We start from the raw sequence: 24135 nt of genomic DNA on the forward strand, positions 1-24135 counted from the left end.
CTGTGTACTTGGAATTTCCAGTTAAATAACACCTGGATGGAAAGCCCAGAGGTCACAGTTTGTCACAGTTCTCCATGACCTGTATGCATGCTTTTCTGATTACTTTTACATGAAAATCTTGGCATCAGTGCTGCAGCTTTTAACCAAAACGTGATGCACTGCTGAGTCCTTCATCCCTCCAGCTGAAAGCAGGGCCTGGGGATGTGTTTTGCCAAATACACTTCCCCCATGCTCACAAACTTTGTTTTTCTTTGCAAGGTCTCATCCTGAGCGGTAGGCCTATCAACAAGGGGCTGGTTGTTTTCCATTTGCCCTTTTAATTAGATGCATAAAATCTCCTTCCGAGTGGACAACTGCTTACCCTCTAGTGTGAGACCTTGACAGTTTGTACCTCCAGATTAAAAAAAATGTGCAGACAGAATAATAATAAAAAAAAGTGATATGAATTCCAGCATGGGGTTCATTCAACAGAGCATTTCTCATTCAGGTTTTAAAGTTTTCACTACCCACAAATATCATGCATGGTCACATTGACCAGCGGTACCACGTAGGCTTTTGAGGCCTGTCATGTGCTTCAAAATGCTTTATGAAATAAATATTCTGATGAAACCCAACAGAATATTAAGCACTTTTTTTACAAGTGCCAGCAGCATTGTGGGATGTGTTAGGAAGAGCACTGGTCAGTGTGGGTGATCCTTCTCTTTGCTTAGCAAAGGGACACATCTGCAGTGGCGTGTCCAGGTCCGGGTCCCCACAGGACGAGAGGCACGAGGACATTGTGGAGCAGAGGCACACCAAGATGGGGAAGGAATTGACTGCAGGATCCTTCACACAAAGAGGCACCAAAAAGGGCAAATTCAAGGAGAAGAAGTCATCACCCCACTCCGCTCAGCTCCTGTTGGGTCCCTCCTGCAGCCCCGTGCCCAGGTGTGGTCCCTGCTGTGCCACACAGGGCTGGGCAGGCTGGAGAGGCTGCAGGGAAGGGCCACAAAGAGGATCCAAGGGCTGGGAAATCTGACCTGGGGGGGAAGGAAGGCTGAGAGACCTGGGTGTGCTCAGCCCTGAGGAGAGGAGGACGAGGGGACACCTCAACCTGTGCTCCCCTGGTTAAAGGTGGCCCCAGAGCGTGACCGTGTTCACAGGGAGGAGGGACGAGGATGAGGGAAGAGACGAGGATCTGACTCCATGTTTCAGAAGACTGATTTATTATGTTATGATATATATTAGATTAAAACTATACTAAAAGAATAGAAGAAAGGATTTCATCAGAAGGCTGGCTAAGAATAGAATAGGAAAGAATGACTAACAAAGGCTTGTGGCTGGGACTCTCTGTCCGAGCCAGCTGAGCTGTGATTGGCCATTAATTAGAAACAACCACACGAGACCAATCCCAGATGCACCTGTTGCATCCCACAGCAGCAGATAACCATTGTTGGCATTTTGTTCCTGAGGCCTCTCAGCTTCTCAGGAGGAAAAATCCCAAGGAAAGGATTTTCCATGAAATGTGTCTGTGGCAACAGAGGAGGAGGAGACTCCCTTTGTGCACGGAGCCCATGGAGGGGACCAGGGCTGAGGGGCCCAAGGGACTCTGCCTGGGCACAAGAGGAAACGTTTTCCCCATAACAATCAACCACTGGAATCATCTCCCCAGGCAAGGGATGGATTCCCCAGAACTGGGTATTTTTAGGATTCAGCTGGACAATGCTCTGGCCCATCTTGCCTGGACTATGATTTTGCCAAGGAAGTTTGACCCAGATGATCCTTGAGGTCCCTCCCAACCTGGGATTCTACGACTCAGTGAACTCCCAGTTTTGCACCCTCTTCACCAAGTGTGACTCAAAACCTTATTCTCACAACGGATATACTGCAGTCAGCATCAAAGGCAATTTTTTGGGCAGAAATATTGTGAATTATGACTTACAACATTTTCTGCCCTGCAATCAATGCCATTTATCAAGCTATTCTGCTTGCATGCATTCAGACCATTCAATTTAGATTTTTGTGCGTTATGCGCTCTTCAGGCTACCCAAAAACTAAACATTAGGACCTAATTTGTCAAATTATTTTTATTAATATGTATTGATTGCTTCTAACAGAGCTCCATAACCTATGAGAGCATCTTGATGATGTGATAATTTCTGTTTAAAAAATGTGTTTTGCAGTTGATTCCACATAAAATTAAAACACTGCTGTGCAACAGAAATGTGAAGCCATGGGGTTTAGGCTTCAGAATAGAGCACTGAGAAATGCCCTCAACATGCTGAAGAATTCTTCTGCAAGGAAGAATTTGTTTTCAATCCCTCCCCTCACCCTCTCTCTCACTCTTTTCCCAGAAGAAACTACCCTTTAACCATGGAACCTGATTATTCTTGCTGAATTCAAATAAACATAGGCCCACCTCTCCTCTGATGTTAATCTTCTGTTAGCAGCAGAGCCATTGAAATGGTTTTTGAGAGTGAGAAGATCAGCAAAAGGAGAGCAACTGACTTTGCAATTTTTTCTTCAAATAATGAATCACTAACAAGAGAAAAGCACGACAGCTCACTGAAGAAGAATTCACAGTCATGTGGTAAAGTCTTCCTCTTGACAATAAGAAACGTGGTGAATAAGTGTCATGGTTTGACACTGGCAATAAGTCACTTTACATAAATTTTGGTAATACAGGAATAAATATAGCCAGTTTGGGTGGCGCTACGCCCAAAGCAGTGACAACAGGTGGCGAAATCTGGAGTCCACACTCTATTTCCCAATATCCTGGGCAATCTGCAAAGGACTGTGCTGCACTAAGGAGAAGAGTGCCAGCAGGCCAAGGGGTGTGATTATTTCCCTAAATCAAACAGTCAGGCCTGGAGAAGAAAATACAAATAAAGACACCAGAGCCAGGTGTCAGTGGTACCCAGTGACAGCACAATGAGAAAAAATTAAATTTCATGAAATTACACTTAAATATATTTGGGCTTTTGGGGTTTTTCCATTTGTTTCCTTGCTTTTTTTTTTGGCCTGTGAAGGTGATCAAACACTGGCACAGGCTGCCATGAGAAGCTGTAAAGTCTCTATCTCTGGAAATATTCAAAACTCAACTGGAAATGACCCTGAGAAACTTGCACCCTGGGTCATCCATGAGAGGTGGAGTTAGGCTACAGGCCTCCACAACTGCCTCACATCTTCAACTATTCTGATTTTGGGAGGGCCAGTGCTATAATTTGCATTATTTCAGGCTACCTTATTTACAGCTGAGGTGAATACTTTCATGCCAGTTGCATACTGGGTGCACATGACAGTAAGTAATTGGAATTCTTTGGTAAGGGTGGATTAATGTCACTATTTCTACCTTGAAAAATCCATTAGTACACATGTTTAACGTGTGGTGCAAGCAACCCTCCTTAAAAAAAGGACAAAACGCGCATTGTAAGGCTATAAAAGCATCTTTGAAATCATTCAGTCATTTCTAATCATGGCATTGAAAAGCATCTGCAAGACTGGCAGGAAGTGAGTGACAGGACTTTCATCTGCACTAATTTTTTTCCAGAAGCCCTTGTCCTGTCAGTGCAGGGGTCAGGAAAGCAAAAGTGGAGACTTGGGTTGTGCAAATAAAGCCACAAAGCAAACAGATCAGAGCACTCTGGGCCTAATCCATCTTACTGAATTTTTATTCAACAGCATGAAAAGGGAAGAACTGCTTTGATTCCTGCGTTTCTGGCCGAGAGACAGCAGCTGTCAAAGAAACAGTTTACTTTGGATACTGGGAAGGCTGAACTGATTATGGAAAACTGCAATGTGCCAAGCAAGGAACCCCACGATCGCTTCTTAATCACTTGGAGGAATAAAGATGCCATGGGAAACTGGCATCTCTGGCTCACCCTTCAACTCTTCTCCCCTCACTCAGCCTCCATGCTGCACTGAAACCCAGCTTCCCTTGATCATTAACCACAAGATCATTAACTTGCCTTTCCACCCTTCCAAAATGCGCACAGGCAATTTTTTTTTCGATAATGTTTTTCAATAATGAGACCCTCTCAGTGAGAGCTGACATAAAAGGTACAGACAACTTTCCAAAAGGATGCTGGCAGCCCATTTGACATCTGGTTTGTTGGTTTTTTTTTTTTTCACTTAAATAAACTAAACATGTTCACCAGTTTATCCTCTCAGACAGTTATTGAATTTCAGACTTGGAAGATCAAAACCGAGGAGTTTTAAGGTGCTGAGATTTCAAATATGAACATGGTCAACCCTTGGAACACACTCTCCTTGCCTTGTGGCATAATAAAGTGAATAAACTCTTTTTCTTGCCATTAAGGTTGTGTTTCTCCCCCTGTTTTCCCTTATGCACACACTAAACCAAACAGGAGCAATTTTTATTTCAAAGAAAACTCCCCCAGTGCCATTTTATTGATCCCCTCGTGTGCTGTCCATGGCTAATTAGTCACTCAGGTTGACAGGCAGCACATTAAGAGTTTTCCTGAACAGAATTCATTAATTACTCCTATTAATTGTCTGTAACAGTTGTTGTTTATTGCATTTTGATATTTTACATGATTCCTGAGAATGACTTGCGAGTTGTTTAAAAGATGTAAAATCTGCCAACTACTCTGTAATGCATTTCAATGCCAATATCAATTAATTGAAAAATATTTTGTTACAATTTAGGTTAAAATGACTTTCCATATATGTAGGTGGGAGTCTGCTGAAGAGTTAACTTGGACCATAGTGTTTTTATTATCTTTGGAAAACATCCTGCTATTTGGAATGTTTGATATAATCACCTTTTATCTGTTTAGCCAAGTCCTTTTTCACCTCGCTGGAGGATGTGCTGTACTGAAAACAACTAAAACACACATTTTTCCTGCCCTTCTCTATCTTATCCTCTGCCAGTTTATCAGATATTTAAAATCTGTTACAGCACTGAAAAACCTCTGCACAAATAGGGTGATATTGCAGATCTACCACCTCATCTCAAATCTTTTAGCACAACTAAGTTTGGTATATAAATACACATAGGAAATAAAGTGAGATTGCCACTAACAAAAGAGTAGGGTCAGAATGGGAATAGCAATTTAAAATATGCAAATTAATCTCACAGGAATATTTTATAAATTTTGGTTTACACACACTCAAAGCTACAGGGTCAGAAAAAAAAAAGTGTGGCAGAAAAGTTATATTTTTCCACGGGTAAATTTATAAAAACACATAATTAGTTAAACTTATTAGCTTGAAATTGGTATTATTATGAATATCAGGTTATTTTAAATTTTATTTCTATTAAGATAATAAAGGAAGTTGCATTCTGGAGAATCCATGCAGCTCCCAAACTGTCTGGAGTATTTGTTGATCTATTTAGGGAAGACTTCTACCTATTTGTTTGATCTTCCTGGGTACTTGTATGCATCCATTTTTTTTTCCCCTCTGCATAGTTCATGACTTGCTGTCTGAATGTGACTGCCTTTTATTTACCCACATTAATGCATGATTAAGTAAAATCCCTGTTGTCTTTTACTGTGAAAATCCTCCTGTTTAAGGTATGTCCCTTGAAAAATTTATGACTTCCCAGCAGGTGCCCAGAGTTCAGCAGTGCATCCTGTCACTGCACAAAGTCTCTAATGAGGGGGATGCAGACAACACCAAGATGCTTTTGAATTTTTTTTTTAAATTTTCTGTGCAGCCCTTTTGAGGGAGACAGAGTGGCACAGGCACTTCTCTTTGTTGTTTTTTTATTTTATTTTATTTTATTTGTTTTGTTTTGTGTTTTTTTTTTTTTGGTTGGTTTTTTTGGTTTTTGTTTTTGTTTTTTATTGTTGTTGGGGTTTTTTTGTGTGCTTGGTTATTTTTTCCTCACCCTCCTCTTTTCTTCCTACATGGTACCCCCTGACATCCTAAACACTAATTTTTGACTTAGTGTTTTCAACTGCACAGAAAATTGTCAAGAAGGCTTTTTTGAGATACGAGGGATTAAGAGATTAGCTTTTGGGCTGAAACTCATTAAAAAGCCAAAGAGAAGCAACCTTTGCTGGCATTCCTTCTTAATTCATACGTCTAATAAACACTCTTAGTAAAAGTGATCACTCAGGGTCATGCACTCCTGGGCTCCTCTAGACACATCTTACATTATTTTACTTTAGGCACTTCAGTATTTGAATTAATGGAGCTGATTGACTAACAGCTTACACTAATCACCATTATTTTCATAGAAAAAAAATCAAATTATTTTCTTGAAATGCCTTTTTTTTTTCAAGTGGCTTATATGACTGTGTACAGGGTTACAAAAAGCAGAATGATCTTTTACTAAAAAATAAAAGATTATTTTAAAACCTATTTTCAATAGCTTTTAACAAGGCTAGAACTGAATCCATGCATGTAGAAAACAAGATAAACACGACCTAAATTAACATTCTGGATTTTAGTTACTGTAGGAATATTAAAGAGATTCTTTGTTTAACCAATGTTGACCAGCAGACAGTCCCCATGAATTGCAAACTAGAAATGCAACATCCTGCTTCTGTAACTGCTGTGATTGCCACACATTGTCAAGTTATTTACTGAAGCTTTAGTCTGTTTGCCAAAACGAGTTTTTGTTGAAGTGCTTGAAGATTTTAGTTAAGTATATGTGTATTTTTTAAAGCCCTATTAATGCTCATCTGCTAATTACAGTGACAATTATCGCAATATGATTTTTTTTTCTCCAGATTCAGTCATGTTTGGCACCCTCCCAGTCATGTGCAATGCAATATCTCCTGCCAGCCAACTACACAGTAAATCCAAAATTTTCCTGAAGTGAATCCATGCCTATGTTGTTTTAGGGTAGTGCGACATATATCCATAGGATAAATTCAAGAACTGATAAAAATTATGGAAAAGGGACGGAAAATAAGATTTGAGGCAGTGTTTCCTGGCTTCTTGTGAGGGCAAAAAGCACCTCCTTGTGCAACTCAAAGTTTTAGGTGGCAACCAGATACAACAACATTTTAAAGTCAGAAAAAAATTGCAGTTGGTGTCTGAGGTTGATCATTCTCCCATAGGAACTAGCTCCATTTCTTTGCAGAAAGCTTTTAACTGAAAATGAATCCATTTAAATCCAAATTCCCTTAAAATTGCATGGTGGACACTTGGAATTCACTCTAAAAAACAGCATTTTCAGGAAAGGAAATTAACAAAAAACCTCATAAAAAGAACAGCCCTTTATTTCTGGACCAAGTTCTGCTCCCTTTACCCCATGGCTGTGACACAATCCACAGAACAGTGAACCCCTGGCTCACTCTGTGTAATTTTTTTAAAGCATATTTATTAAATTAAATAATTATTGTTAAAAAACAAGAACCACACAGATTTAGGACAGTTGCAGTGTTGAGCCCAGCCGTGACAGTTCTATCATTTTTCTCTGTAAACATATTTTTGTGCCTCCTTTGGGATAATACAAGAGCTCAGTTAACTTTCAGTGAGCTGTCTACCTCCACATTTTCCTTCAGATTCTCATTTTCTCTTTAAGTTTTGTTAACACAGAGGCCGGACCTGCTGGATGTTTTGGATCTACCACTCAAATTTAGGTTTACTTTGAGTCGAGTGCGCATCACAAAATTTCAGTACATTTGACTTGTGCTCTATGGACTCATCTAATGATTAATTAGAGCCTCCAAATGGATAATTATTTTGAAATTCAAACAAGTGACCACTATGTGTTATTCTGGTTTTGTGCTATGCTGTTCCTGTCTCTTCATTTGCATGAGAAATTAGTCTTTACTCTGGACATTGGAATAAAACTATCAGAAATGAAGATTTGAAGGGCACTTGTTGAAGAAGGATATATAGAATTGACACAGAATTACCTACAGTTATCTAGAATTGATCTTTGAAAAATATTGGTGATGTTGAAGTCATCATTGTGGACATTTTTATTGACCACTGGACTTTTCAGAGTAATTATGTACTGCAGATGCCATTTCAACTTAATTACATAACTTTCAACTGTTAATTATTATTAGAGATGTCTATGGCACAGATATAAGGTTAAAAACTCCAATAATGATCAACATAAGGACCCCACTGATGCCTTGGGATTTTAGCTTTTATAATTTCCATGTATTTGTGATCCTGCAGTTCTTTAGTGTGTAACTCCAAACTCCACATTCAGTGTCAGCTGCTGCTGCCCCATTTTGGGCAGACACAACAATTCCTCTCCAGGCCTGGCAACCAAGGACACCTCACTGCCCCAGGGCCCAGAAATTAAACAAAAGGGAGTTGGGTGGGCAAACTTGGGGTAAATGACTTAATTACCTGAGGCTGTAATTGTTAGATTAACCCCCAAAGTGCAAATGGACCAAACTTATAAAAGTGTGAAAACTTGTGAGTCCATTTTTGGATGTAACCCCTGGATGGGCTTTGCCTGCCCAAAATGTTCCTGAAGGCCCTTCAATAAACAGAAATGCTTTTTTATTTTCATTTTTTCTGGCCTCTGTGTTAATGTAGCCCCAACAAGGCATCACCACCACCACCACCACAAAAAACACCACGGACGGGATCACTGCTAGAGCAGCCACAGGCTCACAGGCCACGGGAGCCACTCCATCAATTTAATTTAATTTTCACTTACCAACCTCCACAAGGCTGGAGCAGTTGGGATCTGTGAAACCCTGGGGACACTCGCAGGAGTAGAAGTTGTCATTGAGCCCTGACAGGCAGATGCCGCCGTTCTGGCAGGGGTTGGAGTTGCACACATCCGCTGTGGGCACAAGGGAAAACAAAGTTTTTGTAGAAAAGATGCCAAAAATTACCCACGGGCTCTCAACACATCAGATTTTTTGGTAACTAAGTACAGAAAGAAATTACGAACTCTTATGTCCTTTGAATGATGAAGAAATTATGAACTCTTATGTCCTTTGAATGACTTTTGGCTGATTCAGTTTTGTATTTATTTAGCAGCACAGATCCAGGTAATCATCTATCCCTAATCGTCCATCCCACATAAAATGTGGTTGTCTTAAACTCAATCCATTTGCAAAAGACAATGGCAAATGGTAATTTATTTATTTTTTTCTAACCTGAAGACTCTCAGGATATCTTCAGATTTCATTCTGTTACCAATGGGATAACTGGAAACAACCCTAAAGAACACCCCAAGGCTTTGGCCAACTTTAATTTAGTATTTTTTCCCAGATAGTTTCTCTTACATCTACATATATTTTTATCTATCTCACTCTTCATCTTTAAAGGCAGGTTTGTGCTCTCACTTGCTCAGCATAGCATTTAAAAATGACAGTATATTGTGCACTAAATGCATCAGAAAGAATGATCTACAGGTGGAAAATTATTAGAGAACAGGTACATGGCTTTCTGTGGGGTTTTTTAATTGAAAATTGCCAGGTTTTTTTCCATATAATTGAAGAGTTTTACGGAAATTAATTTGGTTTATGTCAGCAATACAATGTCAGCAATTACAGCATGTTTTGGGTTATTTTGTTGGCAAACTCAGCTCAGGATTTCAACACTTTTCTTGCACATGGATTTCAGATTAATCCTTGGCGTGAGAATTTACATCTAAACATTGTTTAAGAAATGTAGGTGATGCACGAAAATGCCTTTATGAATTCTGTGGATCAGTTGCACAGAAAAATTGGAGTTCTGCAGTAGTTTGCTGGTAGTTTTATTTGTAGTTTTATTTGTAGTTTTATTTGTAGTTTTATTTGTAGTTTTATTTGTAGTTTTATTTAATTTGTAGTTTTTTAAAATTTTTTTGTAGTTTTTTTTTTGTATTTGTAGTTTTATTTAATTTTTTGTCAGCTTTAGGGTGCCTTCATGACACAGAGAGCTGTCATGCACTTGATATTGTTTTGTCCTAAAGACTGTCCAGCTGATGGAGAAGCAAAGCTATTTTTGAGAACAGTAAATGGTATATTCTAACTGAATTTAAATAAGCCAAGACTTCTCATTTTCTGCTTTTGTTGCATTATTGGGGTAGCAAAGGATGCTTGTTTATTACTTTATGGGGATTAGGCAATTGGTTGTGAAAGAACAGCTACTATTAAATGAATTCTCTCACAACTGTATTCCCATACCTCTAATTAAATTAATAAACTAAATAGCATCTGCAGCAGGAACACTTAGTATGCAAATCCACATGGATATTCTGATTAAAATGAGGGAGGATATTTTTGCCTCATATTTCCTGATTTGGTGTGATTCTGATTTCAATTATGCCATTGGCATAAGAGGCAAAAGGACAAAAATGCATTTTGAATTTGCAAATTCTACATTGAATGACAAGCAGAATTCACACAAAATGTTGCATTATATTTCCAAAAACTGAAATCTCCTGAAATGCCCAAAGTGTGGACAGTCAGCTGCATGGTTTTAATTTGCCTGAAAATTTGTGTTGGCTTTCTCAGCCTGAAATAAAGTGACCTGACCTGCAGTTTGGGATTAATAAAGCAGATGTTCTCCTCTGTTAACAGCCATTTATTTCCATGTTCAGGAAATAACTGCACTAATTGCTCTTTTGACCCACCACTTTGGCCTGTCAATCACTGGTGTAATTTTTGTAATGTCATTGTACCACAGAAATCTCAGAAATAAAGTGAATAAAGAACACATCTCAAGAGAATGGGTTAAAGAAAACAACAAAAGAAAGCAAGCACAGGTAACTAAAAGTTCCCAAAAAAACCCAAAAACCCTCCAAAAAAACCAAGGAAAACCAAGACAAAAAAAACCAAATCAGCACAAAGAAACAAAATAAAACAAACAAAAACCAACCAACCAAAAATACAAGAAAAAACAAAACAAGACCCAAATGAAACCAAAAACAGACAAACAAAAAAAAAGCCAAGCAAAAACCAGCTTATCCTGTCTCATTCACATAATGTTAATGAGGATTAAAGAGGAAAAGTCTTTCTGTAAATAACAGTGGTTAAATAATATCATAGTACAAAATCAAATATGATGGAGTCAGAGAAATGAGAAGCTGCACAATTCTACTTAAGAGGAGGTACCAGGCTGTGCAAATGTTGAAACTTAAATTGTCAAAAATCATGTAAAATGTTATCTCTGTTATTTATAGCTTATTGTCTGTGAAATGGTGCTGAACAAAATAAATATCACCTTTGAATCAACAAAATCTTCCTCAATTTCGATTTTGTGCCTCTTGAGAGGACGTTCATAGTGAAATATTGAAATCTAATTTGTTATACATTCCATTGGGTTTGATGAGCAGAATTTGATTTTGAAGTCTCTGCTATTAGTAAGAAAAGCTGACATGGGTGCATTTTGTCTTAACACGACTGATAAAGGCATTTGCTCCCATTAAAATGTGACATCCTCTTTTAGCACTACACTGGCTTTATAATTTAACCTGGGAGATTTTGTGAATGGAAGAGTAAAATAAACCCAAGAAAGGAAATATATAGTTTACAATAAATATTGCAGGAGTCTGCTCTGTTGCTGATGGCTTTCCATGGTGATTGGCAAGATGCTGTTTGTGTAACAGACTGTGTAATTTGACAAATTTCTGCAAATTAAACAAACACTCCATGAGAAATTAAATTATTTGAAAAAAAAAATCTAAAGACTAATTACTATTGCACTTTTATTAAGATATTCTGAAAGGATTCCAGTAAGATTCAATGTCGAATAAAAACAGTCATTTATGTTTGTCTCTCCTCTGTCTGACTAACCTTGTGCTTTTCTTTACATGACCTCTCAAGTGGATAAGTGTCTGAAGACATTACATAAACCTTTGAGACTCATTTGGTATCAAAGGATCCTAAATTTGTGGGATTTTTAAAATTATTATTATTGTTTTTCTGCTCATGTGTCGTTTCTTCATAACATTTTGAAGTCAAATTAGTTCTTGAGCAAATTGTCCATCCTCTGCTTGGGAACTATGGTTGGTTCAGAATTTAAAAAAAAAAAACATGGCAAAAAGAATAAAATCAAAGAGATCCATTCAAACTCAAAAATAGAACTTTAATTAAGAACCTTCCCTAATTCTCCAAACTCAGGAAAAATTATGCAGCAAAACTCAAATGAAATGCTGATATATTTGCTCTCTAATAATACCTAGGATATTTTCTTTAAGAAATATGATGTTTTTTAGTACATAATGAATAACTCAACAAATGAACATAAATCTTTTTCATTAAAAGCATCCAGAGAAAATCTGTTCTGCAAGTCCATCATGCTCTTTTCCATGTGTTCACACAACTACTTTTAAGCCACATGCTTTTCAATAAAATCCTGAATACACAAGTATTGCCCCTTTCCACAAGCAGGTAGTGGTGGGGAGTTGGGTAGAAGTTGTACACCCACTCTTTGCTGAACTTTATACATTTATATAATGTATTTTTGATCCCATAAAACCCCACAGAAACAAAATATTGCGTGATTCCTGACTGAGGAGTTTAATTCCTTGCTTGACAGCAGAGGACAGCCTGAAAGAAGGAGCCCAGCCCTTGTGTGTATAAATAATGCAGCACTCTGTGATGCTAACAGTTAGCCCATCAATCCCTGTCAGGAACAGAAATTCACAGTTTATGAAAACAACTTTTGTGATGTGAAGGCTGAAGGAGATGAGCAGAGGGAGAAGTTCCATCCCTCAACCACCTGCACCTTCATAAAGCACTCACTCAAAGCAGAGAGACCAGCCAGCTGCCCTTATTATACTCTAATTAATTTGCTGTGAAAAAAAAAATTAAAAAGATGAAAAAGAATTATTTAATCCTACTTAAAGCTATTCACTATTTAATGTTACAGTTTCTGGGGCAGAAATACCTGCCAAAAGCTAAGGTATCCAGAATTGGGCCTGAGAGAAGCATTCCGGTCCCCATGCACAACATCATTAGCCTGAAATGGAGACAATTTCCCTCAACTATAACACCTAGAATGATAACTATTAGGCTTTCTGGCAGAACTGCTGCTCTGAGAGACATCTGCCTGAGACAATGATATGATGATAAAGAAAGAAACCTGCCTTAAAAAAATCCCGTGGATTCACATTTCAAAACTGTAATGATAGAAGTGATTGAATAAAGACCATTCTGGTGTCTGGGCCACGTTTCCTTCTATAATTTAAAAATAGAGCACATTCTGTGAAGCAGCAAGTGTGCACGGAAAAATTCAACCCTCTTTATTCTTTCATGTAATGGGCATTAAATATAAATATGAACACATTGAGTATATATTATATAATGAGGCAGTGAAATTCACAGCAGCTGATACTGAGGTAAATGTGCTGATGCTGTAGCTGCAAAGAGAATGGCATATGAGCTTATGATGTTAGACACACAGATTTTTAGGGAGACACAATGCTCTTTCCTGGTATTCTATACAGTGTGTTCCTTAAAATTCAACTTTTGGTTCCACCATTGATGGGAAGAGGAGGGCCATCATTTCTGCCTAAAACAGCAGCCATAATTGTACTCAATTTCCTATGTGGCTACAAGAAATATGGCTTATTTTACAAGCTCTTTCAAAAGAAATAAAAATAATGGCCATTCGCTTTCACAAGAATAAAACTTGTTCCAAAAGAGAAATCTCCAGGCAGCACCAAAAAATGAACAGCCCAGGAAACAGCCAGTCAACAGAAATCTGGTATAGATATAGCAAAAATAAGCACCAGTTCTGAAGCTAAGAAGAGCAGCTAAGCTCCAGAAGAAGACTGAGAAAGTACTTGGCACCTGTAGCATTCTCATTTTAAAATCAGTTTTCAGAAAAAGAGCTTTAATAGTTTCCTGATTTACAGAATCATCTGCACAGTGCCCAACTTCACATCTATTTCTCCACAGCTGAAGCAGAACCATAAATCATGCTGAAGACACACCTGTGCAGAGATGCAAAGTGTGAACAGAGAAACAGATGAGCTCTGCAGTTCTTTTTAAGAAATTTGTAAGCTGTTTCTTCAGATTTTATGGCAAGGCAGCTAATTTGTTTCTCCTAAGGTAAAAAAGACAGTTGGAATAATTAAATTGTCTCACTTATTATTTGAAAAATAAGGTTTCTAGATACCAATAGCTCATCTACCTCCTTCTGCTTCTTTCCTAGGCTGATTTGCTTACTATGCAGGTAGAAAGTTCAGGTAAATTTTTGGCTAGAGCACTCCTAGCAGAGTGTCCAAATGGTTTTAGAAAATGCATCAAGCAATAATGTCAACTTTAAATGTCCACTTGCTGGACAACAAAACTAGAGGAGAATGTAAATATCAGAATAGAATTCATTATTTCATCACAGGTCTCATGAACATCACGGTGGCTACTTCTGAAAGCCTCCATGATCAAGAGATTCCATGCATGTAATCTGTAGCTTGTAGCTGTGGTGGAGAGCTGCAATGAGCTTGTGTAAAACCAGGTGTAAAAATTTTTTCTAATTTTAACTTTTTCTGGTCTCTTAACCTGAAGAGATGCAGCAGCTGATTTCTCGAAACCTGAGATGACATTACAAAAAGAAAATCAGATTATTCTAATCAGAGAATTACTGTTTGAATTCCACTCTGGGACTGGGCTGAAACATTAATCCTGGGTGAAGATGAAGAGCTGATTTAAGATTTGGATTTAATCTAATGGTGCAATACTGTAAAAGTGTGTCCCTACTTCAAGAGTTAGAATAAAGCCCTAAACTAATGTCTGCAGAGATTAATTTCTATCATAATAAATCCCCTTCTGCCTTAAAAAAAGTATAATCTCTTGCCTTTCTAAAGGTCTACACTATGAGCTACTTTATTAATTTGAATGTGAAAGAGCAGCAGGTCACTTCACTTCAGCCTGCTGTGTTATAGACCTTTCAAGCATCTGATGTTTGACAATATGAAACACAAGTAGAAACAGAGAACAGCTTAAAAAGTAAACTCTTCTTTCTTCCATAGGTTACAGAGAGTTCATTTCTATGCCAACAGGCTCTGCAGGGAAAAAAAAGAATGTGAACTATTCCTGTCATTTCACATCTTCATTAGTAAAAAGTGGATCAAAAACGATTAAAGGGGGGACGTGGTTATATAACACGGCTCTGAATATTTTTACAACTTGTGGGAAATCTTTCATGCACAGGCTGCTGTGCAGATTTGAGGAAAGCTGCCATCAGTCGAGACAGTGTTTCATCAAAGGACAAAAAAAAAGAGAGAGATATTCCCCTGCCTGCTCAGCTGACAGCACTGGTGACACCACCCCCAGCACCCAACCCCAGCCAGTGATGCTTCCTCTAGAACCAGGGAGAGGGAAGAAAATTGCCTTTAATGAAGATAACCCTGGTCCCCATCAACACAGCTGCCCACATCTCTTCTCTCGGCATGCCCAGCAAAGCTGGTAAAAAATCACCCAGGCAGTCAGTCCCTGCACACTTTGCTTTGGTTGTGGTTGTTGCTCACCTCAGTTGTGTTCACACAGTGGATTTTTGTTTTTACACGTTTTTTTTGCCACTTGCTAAGACTCAGGTGAATAAACCTGGATTTCTGCACCTGTTCACATTTATGGGGTGAAAGAAGTTTATGGAAAGGGAATAAATAAGACCTTTACATTAGACTTTCTGCACAGGGCAATGAGGATAACCTGTCCTTCCATTAGTTTGTTTTGTTCTATTAAAATTTTCAGAACATATTCCAAGAAATGCCTTATCATTTCCAGTCATCATTTCCATCATTTTCTTGTCCTTTACTTTTAAAGATGATCAGGAGATTTTTAGCATTATGTTCACTTGAAATGTCTCAGTTAATAAAATATTCATATTTCTTGCCCATCCTATTTTCCACAGAGGAACAATGAATGCACATAGCTTAATCATTAGCACAGTCCTTCAAAATTAACAGTTCTAAGTGATTATGATCTTCTGTAGACAGGTGACATCTCCTTTCCTTCATGTCCTTACAGGTTTAAAAGTTTTCAGATGCACATATTTTTACTGGTCTTGACTGTTTTCACTCCACTTTCAACTTTCACTTCATCAGTGAAGGAGGACAATTTAAAACAAAGCCCAAACACTTACTGTGGATTTATCACTTTTAAATGAAAATTCCCAAATGTAGTCCACATCTTAGATCTTGGTTTTGCCTTTCCATTTGTTTTTTTTTTTTTATGATCCACAGCATTTCAGGTTGGCAATTTGGAAGAACTAGGGTGTATGTCTGTATTTTTGCATACACACGTATATTTATTTTCACATTTTTATATTTATACATACTTCATATATATGGAAATGAAAGTGGTTTGTTCTCCCTTTGTTTTCCCTACATTAGATGTATTCATTCTTTGGTTGCTAGGCAATCTTTAATCTCAGCACTGGTGAATTTATCTTTTCCCATCCTAAGCAAATCCAAATTTGAAAGTTGAGCAATTAAAAAAAAGTCATCATTAACAGTTTTTAAACTCTGATTATGCTTCATTATACCCTTCTATCTGCACCAAAATGAAATACTGTAGAATATAAGTTCTAAGCATATTCTCATTACACTTTGAAAAGTATTCATTGGTTTCTAGTTACTTCTATTTTTGGCTACCCACTCCTTAACACCTTATTTGGCAACATGTTCTTACAAGAGATTCCAACAGTATTGAAGTGATGTTGGTTTTCATCTTAACAATATATAATAATTGTGGATTTTGCTTCAGGTTTAATCACTTCCCTCCATGTGATCCCAAGGTGCTCCAAAGACCGGGTGTTGGTTCAGAATCAGAACCTCCACCTGAATTTAGCTTTTTTGGGAATGGACCCAGCTCATCCCCACAAAACTCCATCTGCAGGCAGGAGTAAAAGGAGTGTAGGATGTGCAGGCAACCAGGGATTCCCTTGCAAAACCCACCAGCACTCCACATGATCATTTTAACCCACGTGCCAGCACTGAACATGCTTTCCTACATGGACAGCATCACAATGCCCTCTTTGATTACACCAAATCCTATGCATAAAGAGAATAAAGCAAAATATTCTGTACCTTTTCATCATTACAGTTAACAAGTCTTACTTCATTAATCTCACACATTTTTTGGTCATGTGGATTTTTAGGAGGTCCTGCCACTGTCAAAAAAGACGTCACTTAAAGAGATACCAAAAAAGTGCCATTTTTCATCATTTTCTTTCTGATTTTACAGGAGGGTGACGTTACTGACCACATTCAGAATATCAATTAGGCACTGCAGAGATGAGCCTCTTGTGTCAGGGATATGAATTAGTAAGGGCATTACAGCTATCAGCTGCAATAAAGAACTGATTCTGTTTGTTTTGGACAATGCAGCTGGCAGAACCATGTGAGCTCTGTGGATGAGTGATGAAAATCCTCTGGGTCATTTTTGCTAAGAGCCTCTGGAAAGGACAGATGCAATTTTTACCTCGTTTGTTCCAACTTGTTCACAAACAGACTGAAATCTGAAACTTTTACTCTTAGAAAGACCCGTGTATATATTCTATGAAATACTTGCAAATGAGGTTTCTTCCTAGACTTTTCCCAAACATGATATAAAACTTGAATTAAATTATGAATAATGATTACATAATGAATTTACCAGGTTCATTGCAACTAAAGCCACCAGGCAAGAGCCCCAGGATGGGCCAGCTTGGAAGGGCCCAGAGTGGCTCAGCTGGTGGCACCTCCCTGCTCCAGCAGGGCCAGCCCAGAGCCCAGGGCATCGTGCCCAGGGAATTCTGGAATGTTCCCCCGGGAGGAGCCCCAGAGCCCCTCTGGGCTCTTCTCAGGGCTGGCTCTGCCTCCTGTGAGGGGAATTGCTGGGATCAGCCCTGCCCGGGGCTCTGGGGCACACGGGGATGGACAGGGACAGACAGACAGGGACTCACAGACAGGAACAGACTGGGACAGACAGGGACAGACAGGGACAGACAGACAGGGACGGACAGGGATAGACAGACAGGAACAGACTGGGACAGACAGACTGGGACAGACAGGGACAGACAGACAGGGACAGACAGGGATAGACAGACAGGGACAGACTGGGCTGGGATCAGCCCTGCCCGGGGCTCTGGGGCCATGGCTGGGCCTGGGGCACACGGGGATGGACAGGGACAGACAGACAGGGACTCGCAGACAGGAAATGACTGGGACAGACAGGGACAGACAGACAGGGACAGACAGGGATAGACAGACAGGGACAGACTGGGCTGGGATCAGCCCTGTCCGTGGCTCTGGGGCCATGGCTGGGCCTGGGCCAGAGCCTGGGCCTGCTCTGACCTCTGCACACAGGGATGGACAGGGGTACACAGGGACAGACAGGGACAGACAGGGGGACATGGGGACAGACAGGGAAGACTGGAATGGACAGGTATACACAGGGATAGACAGAGACACACAGGGACAGACATGGACAGACAGACAGGGACACCAGAGACACACAGGGGGACACAGAGGGACACAGGGACAGACAGGGAGACATGGGAACAGACAGGGACAGACTGGGACACACAGGGACAGACAGGGACACCCAGGAACAGGCAGGGACAGACAGGGACAGACATGGGGACCCAGGCACACACAGAGGCACATAGGGACAGACAGACAAGGACCCTCCAGGTACAGACAGGCACACATAGGGACAGACAGGGACACAGGAGGACACATGGGTATGCCCAGGGACATTCAGGGACACTCAGGGACACCCAAGGACAGCCAGGGACAGCCAGGCACAGCCAGGGCTGAGGCCCCTCTCAGCTGGGGCTCCTCTCCAGGCTGAGCAGCCCCAGCTCCCTCAGCCTTCCCTGAATCCCCTCTGTCCCCTTCCCTCCTCTGGGGCTGCTCCAGGAGCTCCCTGTCCTGCTGTCCTGAGGAGCAGATGGACACTGCACTGCAAGAGCTGTGAGCCTCCGAGGGCACAGAATCCATGCAGCAGCAGCATGTGATGTGAGGACACCTAAGCACAGATTTAGCCAAGGTGTAAACTGGACTTTGATAAATTCATTTGTTGCTCTCACATTGTAGGCGCTGCCTCGCACTGTTACAGCCACATGGTGGTTTACAAGAATATTAAGTAAGGAAGCAGTTTATATGTGCCAAAACCTCATTTCAGTATGGCCACACTGCACAAACAAACCGTATTCTTGGCAGTGGTTTTTAATTTACTTTTATTACCTGCTCTACATTTAAACCAAGCTTAAAAAAGCTGCTTGGGAATCCTCACTGCTTCTGTGGAGCAACATTTGAAAATTAAGAGCTGGGAACAGTCATTGAGAAAGGATGAAAAAGGAAGAAGCCAGACAGAAAAGAGTAAATTATAGATGTTCACAACTGGAGTGAACAAGAATGCTTTTACTATATTGTAACAGAGAGCTTAAACGTTATTTTAATAATAGTACATATAGATCCTGGACTACTGAGCCAGACAACTACTCTCTTTCAGCTTCTGAACACAGACAAATATTCCTAAAGCAATCAGTTTGTTCTCTGGCATCACCAGATGACCAAAATGTGGAGGAATGAAGTGCATGATAACTGCTTCTGCTCACAAGACCAAGTCATTAACCTGCCCTTCAACATCCCAGACACATTCCTAGAGGCCACAGCAGACCTGGAAACATACTTGGCCTCCCACTCTGACTCAGCAGTGGTGAAAAATCACAAGGAGGGTTATCTAACTGGTCTCTATTTTTTGTTTGTTTGTTTTTGTGGGGTTTTTTTTCCTGCAGCATTGCTTTATTAACTGCTTCCAGGTAATGTGGTGTAGTTGTAAAGCAGTGCAATGCAATGTAAACCTTGTTAAGTAGACCAGGATGCCCATATAATTTCATCTTTGACATACAATTGCTCTTCTTTGACACTTAACACAGTCCTGTATCTGCATACAGAGAATGTATTTTTAAAATACAGGACTAAGCATAAGGAAAATCCCAAAGGGAGAGAAAAACACTAAGCAGGAGGTGAGGATAATGGTAATTATGAATACATATTCACAAATAAATTTAAGCTATTAAAATAAAAATAACACAATTAATTCATTTCTTCATCCAGTGTACAGGAAAAAGGGATGGAAGGTGATTACAGTTTGATGTGTCCAAATAAAGTTATAAATGTACATCAGTGCTTACTGATCCTTTTCCACTTTCCACATGGGATGTCACAGCAGAGGACTGTGGGTTTTGTTTTCAGATTAAGAACAAGGTCTTTGCTTGGATTTGTATGGGATTAGCACCAGACCAGTGGAATATATGTGTTCTCTTTATATACTTCTGTGATTAGCACCAGTCTCCTACTTCTTCCTGTTCTTCAGCTTATTTTTAAATGTGTTAATAAAATTAACTTCATTCAGTTTTCTTTCTCCCTTCACCCAAAACACAAAATACACACCAGTTCAGCCCCCACCCTATGCTTATGTGTGTTATTTTTTATCTTTTGCCATTGCTGTACAGCAATTTATGCCAGCAACAAACAACACAGTAGTTACAGCACAACCAGGTGATTAGAGAAGCCTCATTATTCACCAACAGAACATATAAAAGAGTTGTTGTGGGTGCACAAATATGTTGCTGAAGCCTGATCTTGACAAAGACACCACAATTAAAATGACTGATAAATAGGTTATAAAATTCCAGTCTGAATTTCAATGTATTTCTTCTCAAACGATGGCATTAAATACTACCCAGGGGCTCATTAGGGAATTCGTTTTCCCCCTCTATTTGTGACTCTCATTAAAGGAATCACCTGTTATTTTTTTTTTGTGTGTGTGTTGTAGTTATGTTTTTGCCAGTGGAACTTTTTATTTATTGGAGTACAGCAGTACAGGGTTTTATATATATATATATATATATATATATATATATATATATATATATATAAAAATATAAGTATATTTATTTTTTTATAAAAATAGGGGCTGATCTCTCCCTTCTCCCTTTCCCAAAATCAAATTATTGTCTGTGCATTCCTCTGTATTGCTGGGACCTACAAACATTTTAATTGCTGCCATTTCCATGCTTTGATATCTTGACCTCAAACTAACTCTCTGAATATTCATTTTCCAGTGAGCTGTCCCAGACCACGAGGCAGCTACACCCACAATTAGTCACCACTGTGGGGCTAGGACATCACCCTTGCCCTAAATTGAGCTTTTTTGCCCCAAAAGATGTTCTGTTTGGCGCCAGGGCACAGCCACTGCTGCGCCAGGTTGAGCTGCCTCAAATTCAAGGAGTGCACAAGACAGAACATCCTGGAGGATAAAAGCACTGTTTGCACAACACTTGGCACCCCTGCAGGATTAAGGACCAATAAATCTCCCGGAGCAAAGTTGGAAGCAAAAAAGCTCTTCCAGGGAGCTGGATCAGAGCGCTGGTGCTGGGCCATGAGCTGTTACACAACAGCTTCTAACGAGATCAGCAGAATCCATTTAAATCCAAAGGGTACCTGCCCCACGCTGCTGCCAGCCCAAATTAAATCCATTAACTCCATGGTGTTGCTCCAGCTCGATATTGTCAACAGCAGCAGTGTTTGAGTTGTTTTTATCTGTTAATTGAACCACAATTTTTTAAGACAATTTCTTAGGCTTTAATGTCCTCATAGTATTCCTTCTACCCTTTCCTCCAATTTCCTGTCTCGTTTTCAATCCAGCAACGTTTAAACCACATTTTCTATTTCTCATATGTTTCTGATTAGTTCTTCACTTTTCAGCCAGACTTTTTGTTTTATTTTTTATTTTTTAATTTTTTTATTTTTTATTTCAGCCTCGGTTGGTAGTGTCTGTCTTTCCATTCGTGTGCAGCCTTTTTATGATTTTACCCTCATTACTTACCTGCTACAGCTTTCTTGCTATGCAGTTTAAAGCTATTATTTTTAAGAAGCATCCAGAAACAGTCGAGCCTTTTAGTGAATTCTAGTGGCATATCAATTATGTCTCAGTGGTGTTTCAGAATGCCAGGTTACTAACCCAGAAATTGCTGTAAATGGCTCCTTCTAGTCCTGCTTGAAACCAAATATGCAAGAGGTATGCAAGACAATTTGGAGAAATCAATAAAAAAACATTTATCCCCTGCTATTGTTGTACAAAAATAAAGCCCAAAAGGAAGCAGACATTTATTATGCTGGACAAAGGTATTTGCTGAATTCTCCTCCTATGTTATTCAGAAATAAAATTATTTCAGTTATGAAAGCTGCATTTGAAGTACCAGTATATTTCATAAAGTTCAAGAAAAGTCAGCTCAAACAACAATTTCTGCATTTTTCAACCTGTTTCTTCTTTATTCACCTACCCTGGTAGGTGACTGAAAGGAAGACAATGTGATATGAATATTTTCCTTTCAGCAGCTGCCAAGGAAGGCCGACAACACTGTCTGAAAAGCTCAACTATTGAAAGCAATCTACGAGGCATCACAATAGAAACCATCTTGAGTCATTACAGATCAAAGGCAGGCACTATTGCCCTCCACTACAGCTCTATTGAAACTTGCTATAGACGAATAAATAAAACTTTAACATGAAGTAAATTTGGTAAGTTTCATTGTCAGGAGTGAAATGAAGACAATGGGTCTTCCCAGATAAAACATATTACCATGAAAATAGATTAAAAACCGGGATCAAAGTGCTTAGAAGTAAACAAAACCATGAAAGGCATTGCATTTATCACTGCTAGAGAACTCTGTATTTATCTTCAGAATCACTGGTTGGAGACTGCAGTTGTAAGCATTTCTGGAAATGCTAATCTATTCAGCAGCATGAGATGTATGTTCCACGAACTTTTGTTTGCTGGGGTCTTGCATCGCTTCTATTTTTAACAGGAAAATTATCAGTGCCTCTTCACACACATCCACTCCCTCATCAGTCCACCTGATACCTGGTCCTATAGAAATCAGATACTTTCTAATAAATCAAGTCCAAAGATTATTGATTTTGGTGTGTTTTTTTTTTTTCTTTGTTAGTCTGTTTGTTTGTTGGGTGGATTTTTGTTCGGGTTTTTTGTTTTGTTTTTGTTGTTACTTTGGGGGTTTCGGGGTGGTTTTGGATTTTTTTGGGAGGTGTTGGGGGGGGTTCTTTGTTTGTTTTTGGTGTTTTGTGTTTTGTTTTTTTGTTACAAAGCCCTGCTCCTGCTGCAACTCCAATCCAAGTAAACAGAACCAAGCGCAGATAATATGTGTATAAATAAATAAATATAATAAAAATGGTGTATGGAACCAGCAAACACCCCTCTGCTTATGGCCATCCTGAAAACAAGACAAACAAACCCAAAAAACAAACCCAACAACAACAACAACAAAACCCCAAAACCACAAAAAGCCTGCAAAACTACAAAAAGTCCCACAAAAACTATATGAGGTCCATAACTGAGTCCTCATAGCTGATTTGTCTAATCATTCTACTGCCTAGTCTTTAAACCCCATTGCCCACCAGTCTGTATCAAATATTCAAATATTGCCCAAGAGTTGATATACTTCTGATACACCAAAGATAAGTGATTTCACCCAGCTCTGCCAAGAAAAAAAAAGTCAAAAATTTAGCAGTAGAGGCTGTTATTGGACTATGCCTGGTTCTCTGTAATGAACCTTAACAAACAAAAACCAAAACTGAGTGACGTAGATTCTCTAGATATCAAAAATCCCCTTTCTGTGATATTACTGTCAATAATTGCGTGATTCTACCTCCAGTTCTTGTTGCTTTCATAATGAAGCAATGCCTACCTTCCTCTTCTAGTAGCATATGAAGAACTTTTGCTAATGAAAGTGGTTTTTATCTCTCTGAACAGATTTGGCAAGAGCCTGGATGTTTTCTGTTAGCTTGAGTGTTTAGAGTATTTTTTGTGTGTGTGTGTGTTTGTTTTGTTTTCTGCCTGCACGTCTCTGTTGCCATGTAGGTCAGAGTTCCAGGTGAGCATAAAACAGAAGCAAAAGAATCAAACATTCTTCTTTTCAGAGGCAGACTGCAGCAGAGAACCTGAGCAGAGCATTTCTCAGGGCAGAACAAACCCAAAAGATTTCAGCAGCCATAAAGAAAGGAGATCAACCCTTGTGCATGGCCTCATTTCCTCCTGGAAAAGTGATAATGACTGATTTTTATTATAGTTCTGTGGAAATATCAGGAAGTTCAGTGGATTTGTTTGCATTTTGCTGTGTTGTTTTGTGTTACTTTGTTTTCTGTGGTTGCTTTGTGGGTTTTGGTGGGCGAGGGTGGCTTTGCTGGTTTTTGTGAATATTTTTGGCTTATTTACTGGTTGGGGTTTCTTTCCCTTTGTTTTTTGTATGGTTTGGTTT

At 39.3% G+C, this 24135-nt stretch overlaps 1 protein-coding gene across 2 annotated transcripts in view; it reads right to left on the minus strand.

Annotated features, from left to right (window-relative positions):
• EDIL3 (EGF like and discoidin domains 3) overlaps nt 1-24135 on the minus strand; it is a 241110-nt gene that overhangs the window by 163733 nt on the left and 53242 nt on the right. For both annotated transcript variants that reach the window (XM_077171852.1, XM_054652418.2), the window contains exon 2: nt 8582-8710. In XM_077171852.1, the coding sequence (XP_077027967.1) occupies nt 8582-8710 (129 nt within the window). The remainder of the gene's footprint in view (nt 1-8581; nt 8711-24135) is intronic.

This window comes from Agelaius phoeniceus, chromosome Z (assembly GCF_051311805.1).
Source record: "Agelaius phoeniceus isolate bAgePho1 chromosome Z, bAgePho1.hap1, whole genome shotgun sequence".
NCBI lineage: Eukaryota > Metazoa > Chordata > Aves > Passeriformes > Icteridae > Agelaius > Agelaius phoeniceus.